The following is a 17,639-nucleotide window of genomic DNA, read 5'->3' on the forward strand; positions in this document are numbered from 1 at the left end:
ATTGGAGAGCAGCAGTGAGGTGCTATGTTTTGGGGGTGTGTCCCCCCTCCAAATTTCACGAATTGACAAGTTAATTCCCAAATTCACATGGGGGAGGTATTTGGAGGTGCACCCTTTGGGAGGGAGGTATAGTCGTTATTGCTCTAACCCCCAGAAGACCACAGCCTTGGTGGTCTCTCAGGCCTCTCAGGGACGAACAGGTCCCTGAAGCAAAACGGGAGCTTCTTAAGGTGCAGGGGGCTGAGAAGCCACTGTGGATCTCGGCACTGCCCTGTAGATAACACAGAAACAATGCAGCTCTTCTGACGTCGTCACACAGAATTCTTACGTCCCTTCAGTCTCCAAAGGTGCTGCCCTAGGCTCCACCGCGGTGGTACTTGCAGGTGGGTCTTGGGGAGGTGGTCAGGTTCAGGTAAGGTCATGAGGGTGGGTCCCCATGATGGCGTTAGTGTCCTTATAAGAAGAGAAATCAGAGGAAACTTTCTCTCTGTCCGCCATGTGAGGACACAGTGAGAAGGCTCCCTCCGCAAGACAGGAAGGGGGCCCTCACCCAGAACCAACCAGGAGAATACCCGATGGTAAGACTTCTAGGCTTCAGAAGAGTGGGGAAATCAGTGTGGGGTTCTGCCACCACGGAAGGCCCAGATGACTGAGATGACCTGAGCATACGCGGCCCCAGGGTCGGAGTTAAAAGAGGCATCACTTCCTCAGATGACTGGGCCGCCTCTGTCCAACTTGGCCTGTTTTGTCCTCTCAGCTCTACACACCGACAAGGACTTCGAGGCGTGTCAGGGGAGCATGGTGTCACCAGCAAACCTCTGAGAGAGTGTGAGCAACAAGGGACGCATGACCCACCAGGACAACAGTGTCGAAGAGGGCCACCCACCTCTGGACGGTTTCACTGAGAAAAATTAATGCAGAGGGCAGATGCATTTCAATAGGCTGGTTGGTGGCCAAGACAAGAGACCAGCTCCCAAGGCTCTACTCCAGTCCCTCAAGGTCCCCAGGGCCTCTGACTCCACAGCTGACCACCGTCTGCCCACACTTTCCTTCCTTCCTCTGTTCCCTCCCACCTTTGGGCTTCAGAGCCCAAAACTGTACATAACCCCAAATCAGGGTGGGCATTCCATGTGCCAGCCAACAGGGGGCAGCACTGGGCCAGGACACACACCAGCAGAGCTTGAGAAGAAAGCGCAGATCAACTGCCCTCCACATGATATTCCGGGAAACCTGAAAGAGCACCTCCCCCTCCCAAGCTTACCTTTCAGAGTAGGAATAGGGCTGTCTGGTCCGTCGAGTTGTCCCAAAGGGTCACTCGGATCTGGAACCTCCACTTCTCCTGGGAAAGCCAACAGAGAGGTCCCTTAAACACACGTCCCCTTCAGGAGGCCTTAAGGCGTTTCTCAGGCAAAGACAAAGAAAGGTATTCAAGCAAAACCGCCCACCCATGGTTTGTAGAAAATGCTAAATTCTATGGGGCTTTCACAGAACCAGATTTGATACAGTCGTAAAAGGGATTTCTAAGCTAATCCCAAGAACAGCACAAGCAGTATGAAGCCGTCGGTGTGGCCCAGAGAGAGGGGAGAGGGAGAAAGAACCGAAGAAACTAAAGTACTGGCTGGCAAACAAAACGCTTGTGTAGCCAGATTCAGCAGCCCCCCAGATGGCGCTTCCTGGTAATCAGGGGATAAATTCAGAATTGGAGACTTTCTGAAGAGACTCATTCCCCTCCCCTACCCCAGACCCACCAGAAGTAGCCCAGCAAGGACGGATTCCACAACTGTCAATGGCAATCTAACCCCAACTGCCCACTCCACGAGACCAACCACCCCAGATGCACCCAAACCCAGGGACAAGCACAGATTCAGTTTGCTCCAGATTGAACACTTAGCTTCGAACACACACAGTGAGGTGCCCACGATCCCAGAGTCCTGGGAGAAGGGTGGGCAGGTGTGGCTGATGCCCCAGGAAGCTGCCACATGCTCTCTTCTCCCCATCCCACCTGCCCCGTGCCACTCACATTTACTTTCAGGCTTTACCCAGTACCTTGGCCTTGACAGGGTCCCACTGGTTGGGGGTGGGTAGAAAGGTTAAAGTCAGGGGTAACTTGGCCACACCCAGGATGGGCCTGGGTTTATGCTCTGAAAATCCCATCCGAGAACAGCAGTCACACGTAATGATTATTGTCTTGAAAGTGAAGAGGACCCTCACCCATGCTACGGCAGGGATGACCCTTTAGAACAACACTGGGCACTGAAGGACAGGTAGTGTGCCATTCCATGGCCATGAGGTCTCCAGAGCAGTCAAATCCACAAAGACGGAGAGCAGAGAACGGTGGCTACCAGGGGCTGGCCAACAGGAATGGGGATCTGTTTAATGGGGACAGAGTTTCATTTGGGGAAGAGGAGTCATTCCTGAAGACAGATGGTGGCGGTGGTGGCACAGCAACACAAATGTACTTAATGTCCTTAAGTTGTACCTTAAACATGGTTCACGCGGCAAATTTTTTGGCATGTGTACTTATCACAATTTCTAAAAGTATATCAAAGAGAATATTTTAATTCTATAACAGGTGATTCCATTTGGCTAATAAATGGGAGCCAATAACTAACAACTATCTGGGCATTTCGAGATGCCTCTGTAAGAGGAGGGTTTGTAGGAAGAGATCAGGTACGACCATGAGGGCAGAGAGAGCCAGGAAGGCACAACTTCAGACCGTCTGGCTAAATAAGGACCTCTAGACTAGTCCCTGAGTCCTCTCTGTGCATCTGGTCCCTGCCCCATGGGGCTCAAGAAAGTCCACGTCGAGATCTCGGCACCCTCCTCACCTGACGGGCAGGGCGGGATTCGGGACTTTTCACTCTGGCACAAACATTCCTCTGGGGCCATCTTTAATAAAACATCCCTGACCCTATAAATCTTCCTCCAAACCATATACTTCTTCTAGGGCAATCACACCTCTTCCCCGCCGATTAAAAGTTGCATACACTTAAATCCTACAACAGTTTGAGGAAACAGGTGCTGCATTCAGGGGGAAGGGCTAGTGGTCCTGGTCATTAAGATCAAGACAGAAGTATAAGCTATTCGAGGCAGCCAACAAATTTCTGCTCAAGAAATAGGACTTGAGTTTAGATTTGAAGTTTCAAATTGGCATATTACACCTACTGGCACTCAGCACTGTTTAAATGTAGAAAGACCACATAAACTCAAACATACTTGCACTATATACACACAGGTCGAAAAGAGGCATAAAAAGCACTAACTGCTTAGAAATTGACAAATGGTGTGAGGCAGTCAAATAAATATAGGCCTCGAAGAAAAATAAGCTCCAGTATCCCAAGTCCACTGTGGAACAGATTCCAGGTGCTTCTCGGTCAGCTTCTAATCTGGGAGCAGAGGCATATTCCCTGTGGACACTCCTTGTGGATGGGATGGAGGAGATTCAAATGCTGCTCTTATTCTTAGCAGGTGCAGTCCCTGCACACCCACGCAGTGCCACTGCTATCAATCCTGGGAGTCACTCGGAATACGTTCTGTTGCTTAGCACAAAGCTTTGGGGTCTGATTTTGTTTCTTGCAGCCTCCTGGGCCCACCCTAAGGCCAATTATTTTGGTAATTTGAGTAAAGGAGTGCATCATATTTGGAGTGACAGGTTACGTTCCAAGTTGATACCGGAGCCCCACCAGCTTTGGGACTTAGATACAAAAGGATGTACACACCCAGTGTGATTCCCTCTGCAAGTCAAGGTGTTTAACGTGTTCAGTGTATGAAATCACCAAGATCCTGAGAACAGACACCCTAGGTTCTAGCAAAACTGGGTTCTGTTGTTATTTGCTCCCTGAAAAATGAAGACACCATCTCACATCTTTAATATCAGAAGGGTGAGCACAGTACAAGAAGATATTTCCAGAAAGAAAAGAGAGACACATAACTTTTATTATAACACATTGTTGTAACTTCCTACTTTATTAGTAACTGTTATTTTCTTATTGTGCCTAATTTATAAACTAAGACTTTATCATAGGTTTGTACAAACAGGAAAAACTGAACTATCTGCCATTCCTAAAGGAAACCACTGGGAGTCTTGGAGAGGGTCTTCCTCACATGGGGGTGGAGAGGATGGTGGTTCTTTACCTCACAGGCCACTGGGCCTTCACCTGCTACAGGAACAGTCGTCACCTGGCTGACTGATGGCAAGTTCATGAAGCAAAGCCTGCACCCATCATAACTGGCTGGATATACCCTGAAGAGCTACAGAAAGACATGGATTCTCCCGTGGTGCCAGAGAACAGAATCTGAGAGCAGACTCGTCTGTCTTAACTCCTCAGGACTTCTTTATCCGTCTTCTGAAAAGGAGGACACTGCTCCAGGTGAATCACATGCCCTTCATTTCAATGACATGCTGATTAGTGACCACATATGTCAACCAAGACTGGCAGGTGTATGTACACAGCATTCCCGACTTCCCCCTCTACTGGATATGCTGAAAAATCACACGAAGAGTGACACGGTAACTGGTGATGCATTAGCTCCTGCTGGTTTTCTGATGTCTAAAGAGAGGGAAACATTTAATACGAAACAAAAATATATGTGCGCCCAGTTATTATGAAGCGAGTATGCGGAATGTGTACTTTTGTCCATGTTGAAAGCATCCATTACAGCCTTGAAGGAAAGACTGAGTGTAATGTGGTATCCAGGATGGGACAGAAAAGGGATATTAGGTTTTAAAAAAGGAAATATGAGTAGTATGGATTTTGGTCAAGAATAATTGATTAACGTTGTGTGACCAAGGTACCAGGCTAATGTAACATGTTCACAAGTGGGAAAACTGCACATTCCATCTTCTTGTTCCAACCCATAACAGAGCTCACAGGTAAGAAACAGCCTGTCTCCAAAAACCTTACCTCCTAATGACACAGTCATTAGAAATGTCCCCAAAGCCAAGCATGAATGCCAACCAAATAAACAGAAAGGACCCAGATTAATTGGGATGGATACAGGCATTCACACAGCCTTCCAGAAAGGCTCAGAAATAAGATACTCTGGAGAATGTGGGTGTTTCTAGAGCCGAGTCCTATACTAATCGTCATTGGCAAGGCGATATCCGTTTTTCTTTTATTTGTTCTTTTTAGTTATACATGACAGTAGAGACTGTTTTGACATATTTGTAAAAAACATGGAGTATATCTTATTTTAATTAGGATCTCTGTCTTGTGGACGTACAAGATGTGGAGATTCACTGTGGTGTATTCATACATGTGCATAGGAAAGTTATGTCCCATTCCATCTTTCCTATTCCTATCCCCAGTCCCCTCCCTCATTCCCCTTTGTCTAATCCACTGAACTTCTAATGTCATTCCCCCACCCCTTATTGTGAGTTAGCTTCCACATATCAGAGAGACCTTTTGACCTGTGGCTTTTGTGACTGGCTTATTTCACTTAGCGTGATAGTCTCCAGAGCCATCCATTTACTGGCAAATGCCGTAAGGTCATTCTTCTTTATGGCTGAGAAACATTCTGTTGGGTGTATGTACATTTTGTTGATCCATTCATCTGACGAAGGGCATCTAGGTTGGTTCCATAGCTTAGCTATTGTGAACTGAGCTGCTACAAACATTGATGTGGCTGCATCACTGTAGTATGCGGATTTTACATCCTTTGAGTATATACAGAGGAGTGGGATAACTGGGTTAAAGGGTGGTTCCATTCCTAGTTTTCTGAGGAATCTCCATACTGTTTTCCATAGTGGTTGCACCAATTTGCAGGCCCCCCAGCAACGCATGAGTGTGCCTTTTCCCCCACGCCCTCACCAACATTCATTGTTCCTTGTATTCTTGATAATTGCCATTATGACTAGAGTGAGATGGAATCTCAGTGTAGTTTTAATTTGCATTTCTCTAATTGCTAGAGATAGTGAATATTTTTTCATGTATTTGTTGACCGTTCATATTTCTTCTTTTGAGAAGTATCTGTTTAGTTCCTTTGCCCATTTATTGATTGGGTTATTTGTCTTTTTGATGTTAAGCTTTTTTGAGTTCTTTGAATACTTTGGAAATGAACACCTTATCTGAGATGCAGGTAGCAAAGATTTTCTCCCATTCTGTAGGCTCTCTTCATATTCTTGATTGCTTCCTTTGCTGTGAAGAAGCTTTTCAGTTTGATACTATCCCACTGATTGATTTTTTAAATTTTACTTCTTGCACTTTGGGAGTCTTGTTGAGGAAGTCAGTTCCTAAGCTGACATGTTGGAGTGTGGGGCCTACATTTTCTTCTGGTAGGTGCAGGTGGTGAGATCAGTCCTTTTTTTTTTTTTTTTTTTGGTGCTGGGGATTGAACCCAGGGCCTTGTACTTGTGAGACAAGCACTCTACCAATTGAGTTATATCCCCAACCCCTGTGATATCAGTTCTTCAGCAGAAACTTATGGACTATTCCAGAAAGCACTTTATACATGCCCACTACAGTCAGGGCTGAACTAATTGGTGTCTGTGGAATGGCAGCGCGGAAAGCATTCATTGCTGGTACTAATGATGCTGGTCAGCGTTTTTACACCCAGGCGTACAACAACTGGAGGTACAGGCCCCACTCCAGTGTACGGATTTTTAATAAATAGACAGTGTATACCACGCGAGCAAAAACCTCAAGGAAACCCTCTTTCAATGTGAACCTTTCATGTGGCATCTTGACTGATGGAATCAATAGGAGAAATTAATATCTGCAAAGTAGCAAGAGAGTGTATCCTGATTCCCAGGCTCACTCTTTAATAATATGATAATCTCACTCTCATTCACCACAGACAAACAATCCATCGAGAATTTACCAAGGAAGTTCAACCTATGCCCTTGGACTTGAATCCATGTTGTTATTCTGTTTTTGACTGGTGTTCCTTTTAAACACGTTTTGCTATTCAGACTTTTCATCTATCAATCTCTTCACCTGTGGATCTGAACCAGCGTGCTCACTGTGATGTAATTAGATGCAGTTTGCAGACGGAACATTGGAAACCTTCAAAGCAGTCTCCCTTTAATTAGTGAGAGGATTCTATTCGCCAAAGCTTGGCATTCTCAGATTTGGTTTGTCCCAAGATTTCCAGGATGTGCAAGAAAGAGCACAGGTCAGGAGGCTGACCCTCTGGCAAACCAGGAGCCTCTTGGGGAGCAAGGACAGGTCCCTGATAATGGGCAGGGCTGTCTGGAAGCAGCACGTCCACCTGTCTGCCTGCAATCGAAGTACCAGTCAGGTGTTCCAGAACAACTACTTACCTCAGCATCGTGTCAAATCAAAACCAGCCCTGATGCTGGAAATGCAAGAGTTCAGGGAAAAAAAATGATAATTGTTACACAGCAGTAGATCAAGTCCTGAAAAGGTGAGTCCGTGAGTCTGAGAACTGGGCCAGGCAAAGTGTGTCAATACTAAAGAAACCTGATAATGTTTTGGGAAACACTCCTATTAAAACATTATTCCATGTGTGTTTTAATTGCCAGCTAGAAACCCACGCAGCATTCAAGGTGAGTTGCCAGTATCTAATTGGTAGTGGTCTTAACAGTTTGTAATTTTTTATTTTCATTATGTCTAACTTTGAGTTGAGTAAATATTAGCCTCTGGGTCTATATTCCTTAAAGGGCCATCTTGACTCTGCTTTGGAAATATAAAATGAAATTCAACAACTAAACATGGAGTAACCAGTGCCTCCCACCGGTTTAACCTTGGCTTTGATCCCGCTGCTACAGCAAACATATTAAAGCTTCAATGAATCTAGGCACCAGCCAACTCCTCCGATATTGCCCTCACAACGCTTTTCTACCTTCTGCCTCTGACAGCCCCAGACCCCCAACAAAAGCCTACTGTCAGGGGCCAAGTGAATATTTGGCTGAAGGGGGAGAGAGGCCCCTAAGGCAGCTGAATTGGAGTCTTTCATGGGTTTTCTCCTTTCCAGCCTCTACAGCCCCTGGCAGCTAACTGCAGTGGGCCTGGCCACACCCCCCACCCCCACCAGCTGCAGCTGGAAAGGTGAGTCCCTCCCAGCTGTGACAGAGGACCCTGAGGCCTGCCTTCTCCAATATGGCTTGCTTATTTCTGCACCAACACCAGCAGAGAGTGAACACAAACGCGAGGTGAGTACTCCAAGTTCATGGCATCTTTTCATTTGGTTTCATGGAAGATTCTTTTGAATATCAGATGTCTCCACTACAGAGAGTCCATTTTTCACCTTGAAACTCTGGAAGGTTTTCGATTAATTAAAGATGGTCAGAAAGAAAGATGTTTAAAAAAAGAAAAGAAAAGAATGGAACTGCACTCTCCTATGGCAATAAAGAAAGGTTCCTCCATTTCGGGGTGGGGGGTGTTTGAGGCCCCAGCTGCACACACTGTCCCTCTGAATATGGGCCAGTTGAGGGCTTTGGGATGGCACCAGCAGAGTCTTAGCATAGGATGAATGAAAGCCAGAGGGAGTTTGTAGCAGCCTCCTACACCAGGGATCGATGTCACCGGCCCTGGTAGTCACGGCTGTGTCCTCCCCAAAGGGCCCCACCAGTTGGTAGATTCGAAACTCTTTGGCAGCAAACAACGAGGGATAAGCGTCTGATGTTGTGGAAGGTGGCTGCAGTGATTTTTCAAACATCAAATGGCTTCTGTAGGAGTTTCCCGGAGAGCCATAGCAAAGCACCACAGACCAGGTGACTTATGACACAGCAATTGGTTCTCTCCCAGTTCTGGAGGTCCAAGTCCAGGATCAAGGTGTCAGGTGGGGCTGGTTCCTTCCGAGGCTGAGGGTGAATCTGCTCCAGGCCTTTGTGGCTTGCAGGTGGCTGTCTTCTCCTGTTCTTTCTCTATATCATCTTTCCTCTCTCTATTCCTGTTTGTCCCCGTGTCCGCATGTCTTCTTAAAGGCTTCTGGTCACAGGGGGTCAGGGCCCACCCTAATGACCTTGCTTCAGCTTGTGTAGACCCTATCTCCAAATAAGGTCACATTTTGAGACACAGAGGTTAGGACTCCAAAATATCTTTTGGGGGGGCCAGGGGGGAGCAGAGGGACAGCACACAATTCATACTGTAGCAAACACAGCTATCTGTCTTTAAAATGTCTTCATAGGCTCGAGTGACAGAGAATGTTTCCGTGAGAAAGAACAACGGGTTCTGTGGATGAGTGAGAAAAGCCAAAGGGACTGGATTTTCCTGGTGCCAGGGGAACTGCCAACAACCTGCTCGCGACCCCAGCACCCTCAAACTCCCTTTTTCTGACGCCAACGTCTGACATGCAGGAAGCTGCCCCCACCTGACGCCTCAGGCCCTCGGCAGCCATCAGCTGAGGTGCGGCTGTCCTTCACGCTCCCTCCCTGCCCCCGAGGTTCCCAGAAGCAGGGGTTTCTCTCTCTCTCCGGTCCACATTCCTTTTTCTCATAATATTTACACCAGTGCCACTCCATGCCTCCGACAAGTCGCACCTCAGGCCTGCAGACACCCAGGAGATGGATGTGAGCCTGGACTGCCCGGCCTGACTGACCATTTTTGGTAATGATCCTGTTGGATGCTTACCCCGTGCTCCCAAATTATATGCACATGAATCTCACGGCCTTCTTCACCTGCCTGCCCACACCCGGGTCTTTTCCTGCCTCAGTTTCCCCTGAAAGTTTCTCCACGTGGCCTCTCCTCTACTCTGGAACTCTTTCCCCCTCTCTTCTCAGCCTCGACCCCTGGGTGACCTGCTCTAAATGACGTCAAAATCCTCACGATTCCCATGCTTTCTTTCCAGCTCCCCTGACTTACAGCCCAGCCGCCTGTTCCCTCCTCCACTCACGTCTGAGAGACAAATCACACTTGACTGTCCACACACGAAGCCAACCTCCTTCGCAAACCCGTTCCCCAGCATCCACCCGACTTCACAGATGCGACTCTCAAGAACGTTGCTTGCTCTATCTGCCAGATGCTTCCAGAATCCACTCCTTCTCACCTTCACCCCCATTCTCACGCGGGGCCCTGCTGCTTCTAACTCAGCAGGATTTCTGCAGCCACCTCCAGAAGTCCTCCCTGGGGACCCTGCTCCCCAGCCCTCCCCAGCTGTTTTCCACAAAGCAGCCAAGGTGTGGGACGCTGTCACCTCCCACAGGTGAGCATCAGGTTGAGGGGAAGACGCCAGACGCCACAGCACTTAGGGGAAGAGTCACTGAGGTCAAGCTCCAGCACAGGCAAAAGTTGGCTAAGGGAGGGGGTCAGACTACATCACCTTCAGGGTCACGGCTGGGGAAGGAAAAGGGAAAAGCTTCCTGACTGGGTGCTGGAGTGGCTGCGGGCAAGGTGGGTGCACCCGATGTTAAACTTCCTCAAATCACACACTCACAATGGATGCACATTTGTCAATTAAATCACACTCATGCACAAGGTGCACAGATTTTTTAAAAAGCTCCATCATATGATGCTACTCCCTTGAGCAAGGCCCTTCCCTATTCAGAATGCCAACACTACCCTCCATAAACATGCACACCATCCTAGCCGAACCATTCTGACCTGCTTCCCCTGTTTTACTTTGTAACACTTTCTAAGAGACCGTTTGCTTATCTTTTTATTCTCCTGTCCGCCCTTCACGGCAGCAGGAGGTCCTGTCTCTTTGCTCACTGCTCCATCCCCAGTACTCAGGGCATGGCTCCACAGTTGCTCCCTGCATGAGTGACTGAATGAATCAATGTCCAGATGCCCACCACCTTCTGGCACCTTCTCACCTACTCAGAGTTGAAACCCTTCATGGACCTTCATGGCCTGGCTGCTGCTCCTCATGTCTCTAATTCCTGGCCCCTCCCACCCTGGAAGCTGGCATTTCTTCTTCCCTCTGCCAAAGAAATTCTTCTGCAGACATCCGGCGGGTACCCCTCCTTTCTCTGGACCTCTACTCCACCTTTAGCTCATAGACAAAGGTTTCCCCTGGCCACCTTCATTAAGGAACCTTGGCCCATTTACTGCACCATATGTGTGTGTGTGTGCATGCACCTGTATACTCTCTACCTTGCATCAGAAGAAGGTAGACACCATGATGGCAGAGTCTGGGTTACTGGTGTGTCCTGCACCTGGAACTGTACCCAGCATGCACCAGGCACTTGAGAAACATCTGACAGATAAGCTAACGCTGGTGGTGAAGGGTACCTACTGCACCAAAGTCACTTCATCTGTGCTGTCACCTCCTCTTTCCAGAGGCACATGCTATCATAATCCAGAGCTCCTTCCTTCCTCTCTCTCCCTCCCTCCCTCTCCCTCTCTCTCTCTCTCTCTCTCTCTCTCTCTCTCTCTCTCTCTCTCACACACACACACACACACACACACACACACAGAATGGAAGCATCTCCAATATATTTTGCTCAGTGATTGACACCAGATTCCAACAGCAACATACTGGAGAATGCACTTCCAGAATGGCAGAGTGAAGGCAGGATGAACTCACTCTCTCCCCCTTTTCAAAGACAAAAGTATAGGAAGACAAGTAAAATCGACAATTTGGTAAGTCTAAGAATTCAGTGGAGCTACAGAAGAACGTGAAAAGCCATCCATCCAAGAGAAACCAGCGAACCTTGACCAGATGGCACATCCATGATGGTCTAACCTGGGTAACTTCTATCACCCCTCCCTCCCAGCTCAGCAGTGAGGTAGCCAAAGGTCACGCGCTTGGCAAGATGGACAGAGGATCTGAGGATTCTGATGCTCTGTGCAAAGTACCATCCCCACAGCATGGTACTTTGCATCCTGGGAAATCCCTATATTTGACTCAGCTCAGCTGGGGCTTGGGAAAGAGAAAGGTGGCAAGTGGCAGGTGGCAGATACCCCTGAGGCATTACCAAAACAATAACCACTGCTGGCAACACCTTGGCTGCCTGCTTCTGGGACAACAACTGCAGTAAACGTGAGCCAGGCCCAGAATTTAAAAGGAAGTCTTAAAGAATTAGAGGACATAAGGAATCTCAAATGCCCTGACAGGTTCATGGGGATGGGAGAGGCTGCACACATGGAGAGGACCCTGCACACGCCCTGGAATGACATGGGAGAGGAGGAGCAGCCATTGCTCATCCCTGGTGACCATAAGGCCCTGTGCCATCAGGAAGTGAAAACAAAGGCTGTTTTGTAAACTGCCTGAGTCTCATGCAGATGTCCTGGCCAAAGGCTCCAGGAGTCAGGCAAGGCATGTAAGGAAATCTGATCAATGACTGGCTAACCAGACAATTACAGGGACCCAGATGTGGCCCCAAGGAATCCAGGCTTAAAAATAAAAGGGACTTTAAAAAAATATACAGCAAGCAGCTCAGTGGTCACACATTACAGTAAATACAGAAACCACAGGACCAGCCAAGGGAAGTGGCAATCAAATGAACGGTAACACGAAAAACACCAACAACCAAAATGGGAAGGGAAAAAAAAAAGGAAAAGCAAGCACAGCAATTCATTATCCAAATTGTTACTCTATTATCATCTAAAGTGTCCCGAGACATACAAGCAAACAAGAAAGTAGGACGTATCCACAGGAAGGGAAGAAATTTAAACAAAAACCAAAAACTCATGGACAAAAAAAAAAAAAAAAAAAACGTCCCCAAGGGGGCCAAAAGTGTGACCCTAACAAAGATTTTAAATAAGCTATTATAAATATTTTCAAAAAACTAGAGAAAAGGATATCAAAAGAATTATAGGAAATTACAATGATTTTTATCTTCCCAAATAGAGAATATCAATAAAAGGAGTAGAAGAGGCAAATAGAAATTCTAAGAACTCAAAGTACAATATCTGAAATTCTTTAGATGGGCTCAGCAACAGACTTGAGCAGGCTGAAGAAAGAATCAGTGAACTAGAAGGCAGAGAAATTGAGATATCCAGTGAAGAGAAGGAAGAAAAATCAACAGAGCTTAGGAGATCTATGGACACCGTCAAGAAGTGCCAACACATCCCCCGCTAATCCCCTGCCCCCTCCCTTTCCCTCCCACCCCTCTGCCCTTTCTAGAGTTCATCTGTTCCTCCCATGTTCCCCTGCCTACCCCACTATGAGTCAGCCTCCTGATATCAGAGAAAACATTTGGCATTTATTTTGGGGGGATTGGCTAACTTCACTTAGCATCTTCTCCAGCGCCATCCATTTACCTGCAAATGCCATGATTTTATTCTCTTTTATTGCTGATTACCAAGGATGGTGGAATGTCATAGACATCATCATCCAAAGTGCATTTATGAAGTCACGAATTGGTGCCAACATACTTTATATTCAACCAGAGATATGAAAAATTGTGCTGTATACATGTAATAAGAATTGTAATGCATTCCGCTGTCATTTTTTTTAATTAAAAAAAAAGAAGTACCAACACATATGTAAAGGGACTCCAGTCAGACAGGAGAGAGGACAGAAAAAAGATTTGAAAAACCAATAGCCAAAAACCTGCCAAATTCGAGATAGGTTTTAATTTACACATTCAAGAAACTCAGGGAACTCCAAGTAGGCTAAACCCTAAGATATCTATAACTACATAGATCATAAGCAAAGAAGACTGTTAGAAGACCAAGAGAGAATCTTGAAAATAGCCAGAGAAGTGACTCATCTGGTACAAAAGTTCCCCAGTATGATTAAAAGCTGGCTCTTCACCAGGAACTAGTGAGGTAACAGTAACGAAAAGAATAGATTATCAACCAAGAATTCTGTATCCAACTAAATTCTTCTTCAGAGAAGAAGGACATTTACTGATAAAAAAGAAGAAGAAGGAGGAGGAGGAGGAGGAGGAGGAGGAGGAGGAGGAGGAGGAGGAGGAGGAGGAAGAAAGAAAGAAAGAAAAGAAAAGAAAACTCTGTCATTCACAGACTGCCCTATAAGAAATAGTAAAGAATAAAACAAAAGCACAGTCTTCAAGGATCGTAACTCCCATGGAGGAAAAAAAGAAGCATTAGTAAAAGTGACTGTGAAGATACTGTGAAAGACAGCATAAACATGTCCTCCGTGACTCTTTTCTTCATTTATTTGTTTTAAATCAAACTTAAAAGTAAGACACAACCACTAGGAAAATAACAAAACACACACAGAGAGAATTTTAAAAGAAAGTAAGACCAGGAACTGTGTAACACAAAACAAGGCAGAAACAGAGGATAAAAAAGACATATCACAAACAAAAAAGTGAAAAACACAGTAGAAGGAAAATCTACCATATTGGTCATCAAATTAAATGTTAAAGATAAAAAAAAAAAAAATCAAAACCCAAAGATTAGCAGACTGGATTTACATTATCCACCCGTATGCTGCTCATATGCGGTAGACCTCAGGTTCAAAAACACCAAGAGATTGACAAGGTATGTCATGAAAAGAGCCACCACGAGAAAGTTGGAGCGGTTACACTAATCTCAGACAAAAACTTTAAGGCAAAAAATAGTTACTAGGAAAAAAGATGAATATTTTATAATGAGAAGATGGTCAACCCATCCATCCATTATAAATGTCTATGAACTTAACAGCAGAATCCCACAACAGGTGAAGCAAAAAAAAAAAAATTACAGAAATTAAGTGAAATAGATGATCTATCAATTGGAAACTTCAATATCCCACTCCCAATATCAAAAGAAGTAGGCAGTAGGTTAACAAGAGAACTTGAACGAGAACTAAATCACTTAGACTTAACACCAACAGAAGAGTGGACCCCCACAGCAAGATTGTGCACTCTAAAGCCCACCTGGAACATTCTTCAGGATGCTGAACCATAAAACAAGCATGGATACATTTGGAAGGATTAAAAATCACAGAGCATGCTTTCTCAGCACCAGAGAATAAAAGTAGAAATCAACAACAAAATTTGAGAAATTCTCAAGTAACCAGTGAATCACAGAAGAGATCATGAGAGATTAGAAAATATTTCACAATGAGTGAAAATAAAACCCAGCATAACAGAACTAATGGGAACAGTTAAGGCAGTGCTTAGAGGACCATTTATTGCTTTAAATTCACTCTACATTAAAAATAAATCATCTAACTTTAGACCTTAAGAAATTAGAAAAAGAACAACCCAAAAGGTAAAAATTAGGGGGGAAAAATTAGAGCAGACCTAAAGGTGGCAGATGGAAGGCAATAATGAAGATTAGAGGGATATAAGTCTAATAAAGAATAAAAAAAGAGAAAGTCAAAAAAAAGCAAAGGTTGGTTCTTTGGAAAGATCAACAAAGGTAACAAACCTTTAGTAGATGAACCAAGAAAAAAAGAGGAGACTCGAAGTATTAATTTTAGGAATAAAAAAGAGAACATATCTATGACATTACAGAAATAAAAAGGACTATAGCATAATACTTTAAATAACTGTGTCCCAATGAATTAGACAGCATAGAGTCTAGGGACAAATTTCTACAGAAACAAAAAATACTGCAACTGACTCAAGAAGAAATAGAGAATCTAAATAATTCCATAATAAGAAAAGAAAATATAAGACAAATGATACTGTTCTACTTTGTGCATGTACAAATAGGTAACCACAAATCCCATCAGTATGTACAACTATAATGCACCAGTTTAAAAAAAATGTGGAAAACAAAAAATTACAATTATAATGCACTGATAAAAAATATGTGGAAAAAAACAACTTAGATATCAAAAAATAAGTAAAGGAAGTAAATTTGTAATAAATTAAATAAATAAATCCCCAGAAAAGAAAAACGCAGGACTTTTAAAAGGCTTCCCTGGTGAATCTACCCAACATTTAGAAAAGAATCAACATCAATCCTTTCCAGACTCTCCCAAAAAGTAGAAGAGAGATTTCCTGCAACTCATAGGATGAGATTAGTACTATCCTGATACCAAAACGAGACAAAGGCATTGCAAGAAAACAAAACCATACACCAATGTTTTTATGAATAGAGAAGTAAAAGTTCTCAACAATACCCGAGGCAGAATATCTGTGTATTCCTGCCAGCACATGGATAGACAGGTCGAGAGGATGTAATTTGAAATCCAGAAACAACCCCAGTATGTACAGAAACATAAATTACAAAAAAAGGCAAAAGCAAGGCGCTAAGCAACTCAGTGAGATCTCATCTCTAAGAGAAAACAAGAAAGGACTGGGGATGTGGCTCACTGGTCAAGCGCCCCTGAGTTCAATCCCTCACTCCCCCCCAAAAAACGACTGGGACAGAATAGTTGTTTGGGGAAAAATTTAAGCTAAAATCCTGTCTTACACTTCATGGAAAAAGTGAATTCTAAGTGATCAAAGATTTAAGCACAAAGCTCTCTGTTCATATAATGAGAAAAAGATCAACAATGCAATTCAGAGAGCAGAAGGACACAAAGAGTCTGAATAAAAATAAATTCCAATGGCTAAGAAACACTAAAAGACTCAAAACCGCAGAGCTCAAAAACAAACAAACAAAAACCCAAAAAGCTAAATTAAAATGAGAGACCCCAGTTCGTTTGTCACCTTGGAAAAGGTGAGAAGCTGAATTTCTCACCTGACCCAGGGCATGAGAATTCCTAAAATCCCCTTGGCACCCTGGGGCCATCTACCAAAAGCAACAAGTTACCTCTGAGCAATTCCAGAGGCAGGAATTGATCTTGCAGCTACTTCGGAAGTATCATCTTAAGGATACTTGTTCCAGTCATGATTGTCAAAGCAAAAATCAGGAAAACACCCAAATACTAATCAAGCCCGAATCGAGTAAGAGATTATATTACAGACATACAATAGTTAAATGTAACAGATAATGACATATAATAAATGCCCAATAATGACAGGAATAATCACAAGTTTTGAGCACTTAACCCACGCTGGGCACTGGCTAAACCACATCTCATTTGTTTAACCCTCTAAGTGAAGATGTGAGTTTCGATTGTCAATTCCGGTCACCACTGCAGAAACCGCTGTACTTCACTGGATTTGCAGCAGGGTGATCACACAGAGTAAATCAAGCAAGGTGAGGACCCACTGTCTGTGGCATGTGTCTCCACAGCACCCTTGGCCATGCACGCCTTGACTGTTTACAGTCCCTGCAAGTCCCACAAGAAACGGATCTGTACAGAGGCTTTAGGGAGGCAAGGTGACAAGCTTCAGTTAGAAAGATTTTAGCGCATTTAGGCATCCCCTTTATAATTGGGTGGCGGGGGGAATGACACCTCATTTAACTTCTCTGCGACTGAGTTTCTCTACTGTTCTGAGTGTTCAAATATGAATGAATTATATAACTTAAAACACCTCCTGCACTAAATGAAATGTTTTGTATTTAGATTTCCCTGCCCCGCCCCCATGCACTTCTGACAATTTAAGAAAACAGCCCGCATGTTCCATTTCCTGAACATCTTCCATTCACCATGTTTAGATATCGGGTACCATTAAGAGGATGTCTGATTTCTGCAGTATGAAACGCAAAGATTTTTCAATGACAATGTAAGCTTTTGTATTTGGGGGGGGGGGTGGAACCTATTGTAATATCAAAGTTGAATACACGGAACCAATTTAAACCACTGCTAGTTAGTGGTTATCATAAAAATGCTGGTCGTTGCTAACTATGAACTTTTTTTCTCTGGACCAATGTCTGTCGCTTCTAAATGTCTCCTTTTAAAGGAAAAGAATTTACGGAAAGAATGAAGCTGGCAATCATATCGCCAGACACCACTAATTTCCCATACCCCTCTGAAAAAGGACATTTTTCAATGCATTG

At 44.6% G+C, this 17,639-nt stretch overlaps 1 protein-coding gene across 1 annotated transcript in view; it reads right to left on the minus strand.

Moving 5' to 3' along the window:
- Positions 1-17,639, minus strand: part of Ror2 (receptor tyrosine kinase like orphan receptor 2) — a 215,218-nt gene that overhangs the window by 52,963 nt on the left and 144,616 nt on the right. The window contains exon 2 of the mRNA XM_027955426.2: positions 1,262-1,339. Within this exon, the coding sequence (XP_027811227.2) occupies positions 1,262-1,339 (78 nt within the window). The remainder of the gene's footprint in view (positions 1-1,261; positions 1,340-17,639) is intronic.

This window comes from Marmota flaviventris, chromosome 16, assembly GCF_047511675.1.
Source record: "Marmota flaviventris isolate mMarFla1 chromosome 16, mMarFla1.hap1, whole genome shotgun sequence".
NCBI lineage: Eukaryota > Metazoa > Chordata > Mammalia > Rodentia > Sciuridae > Marmota > Marmota flaviventris.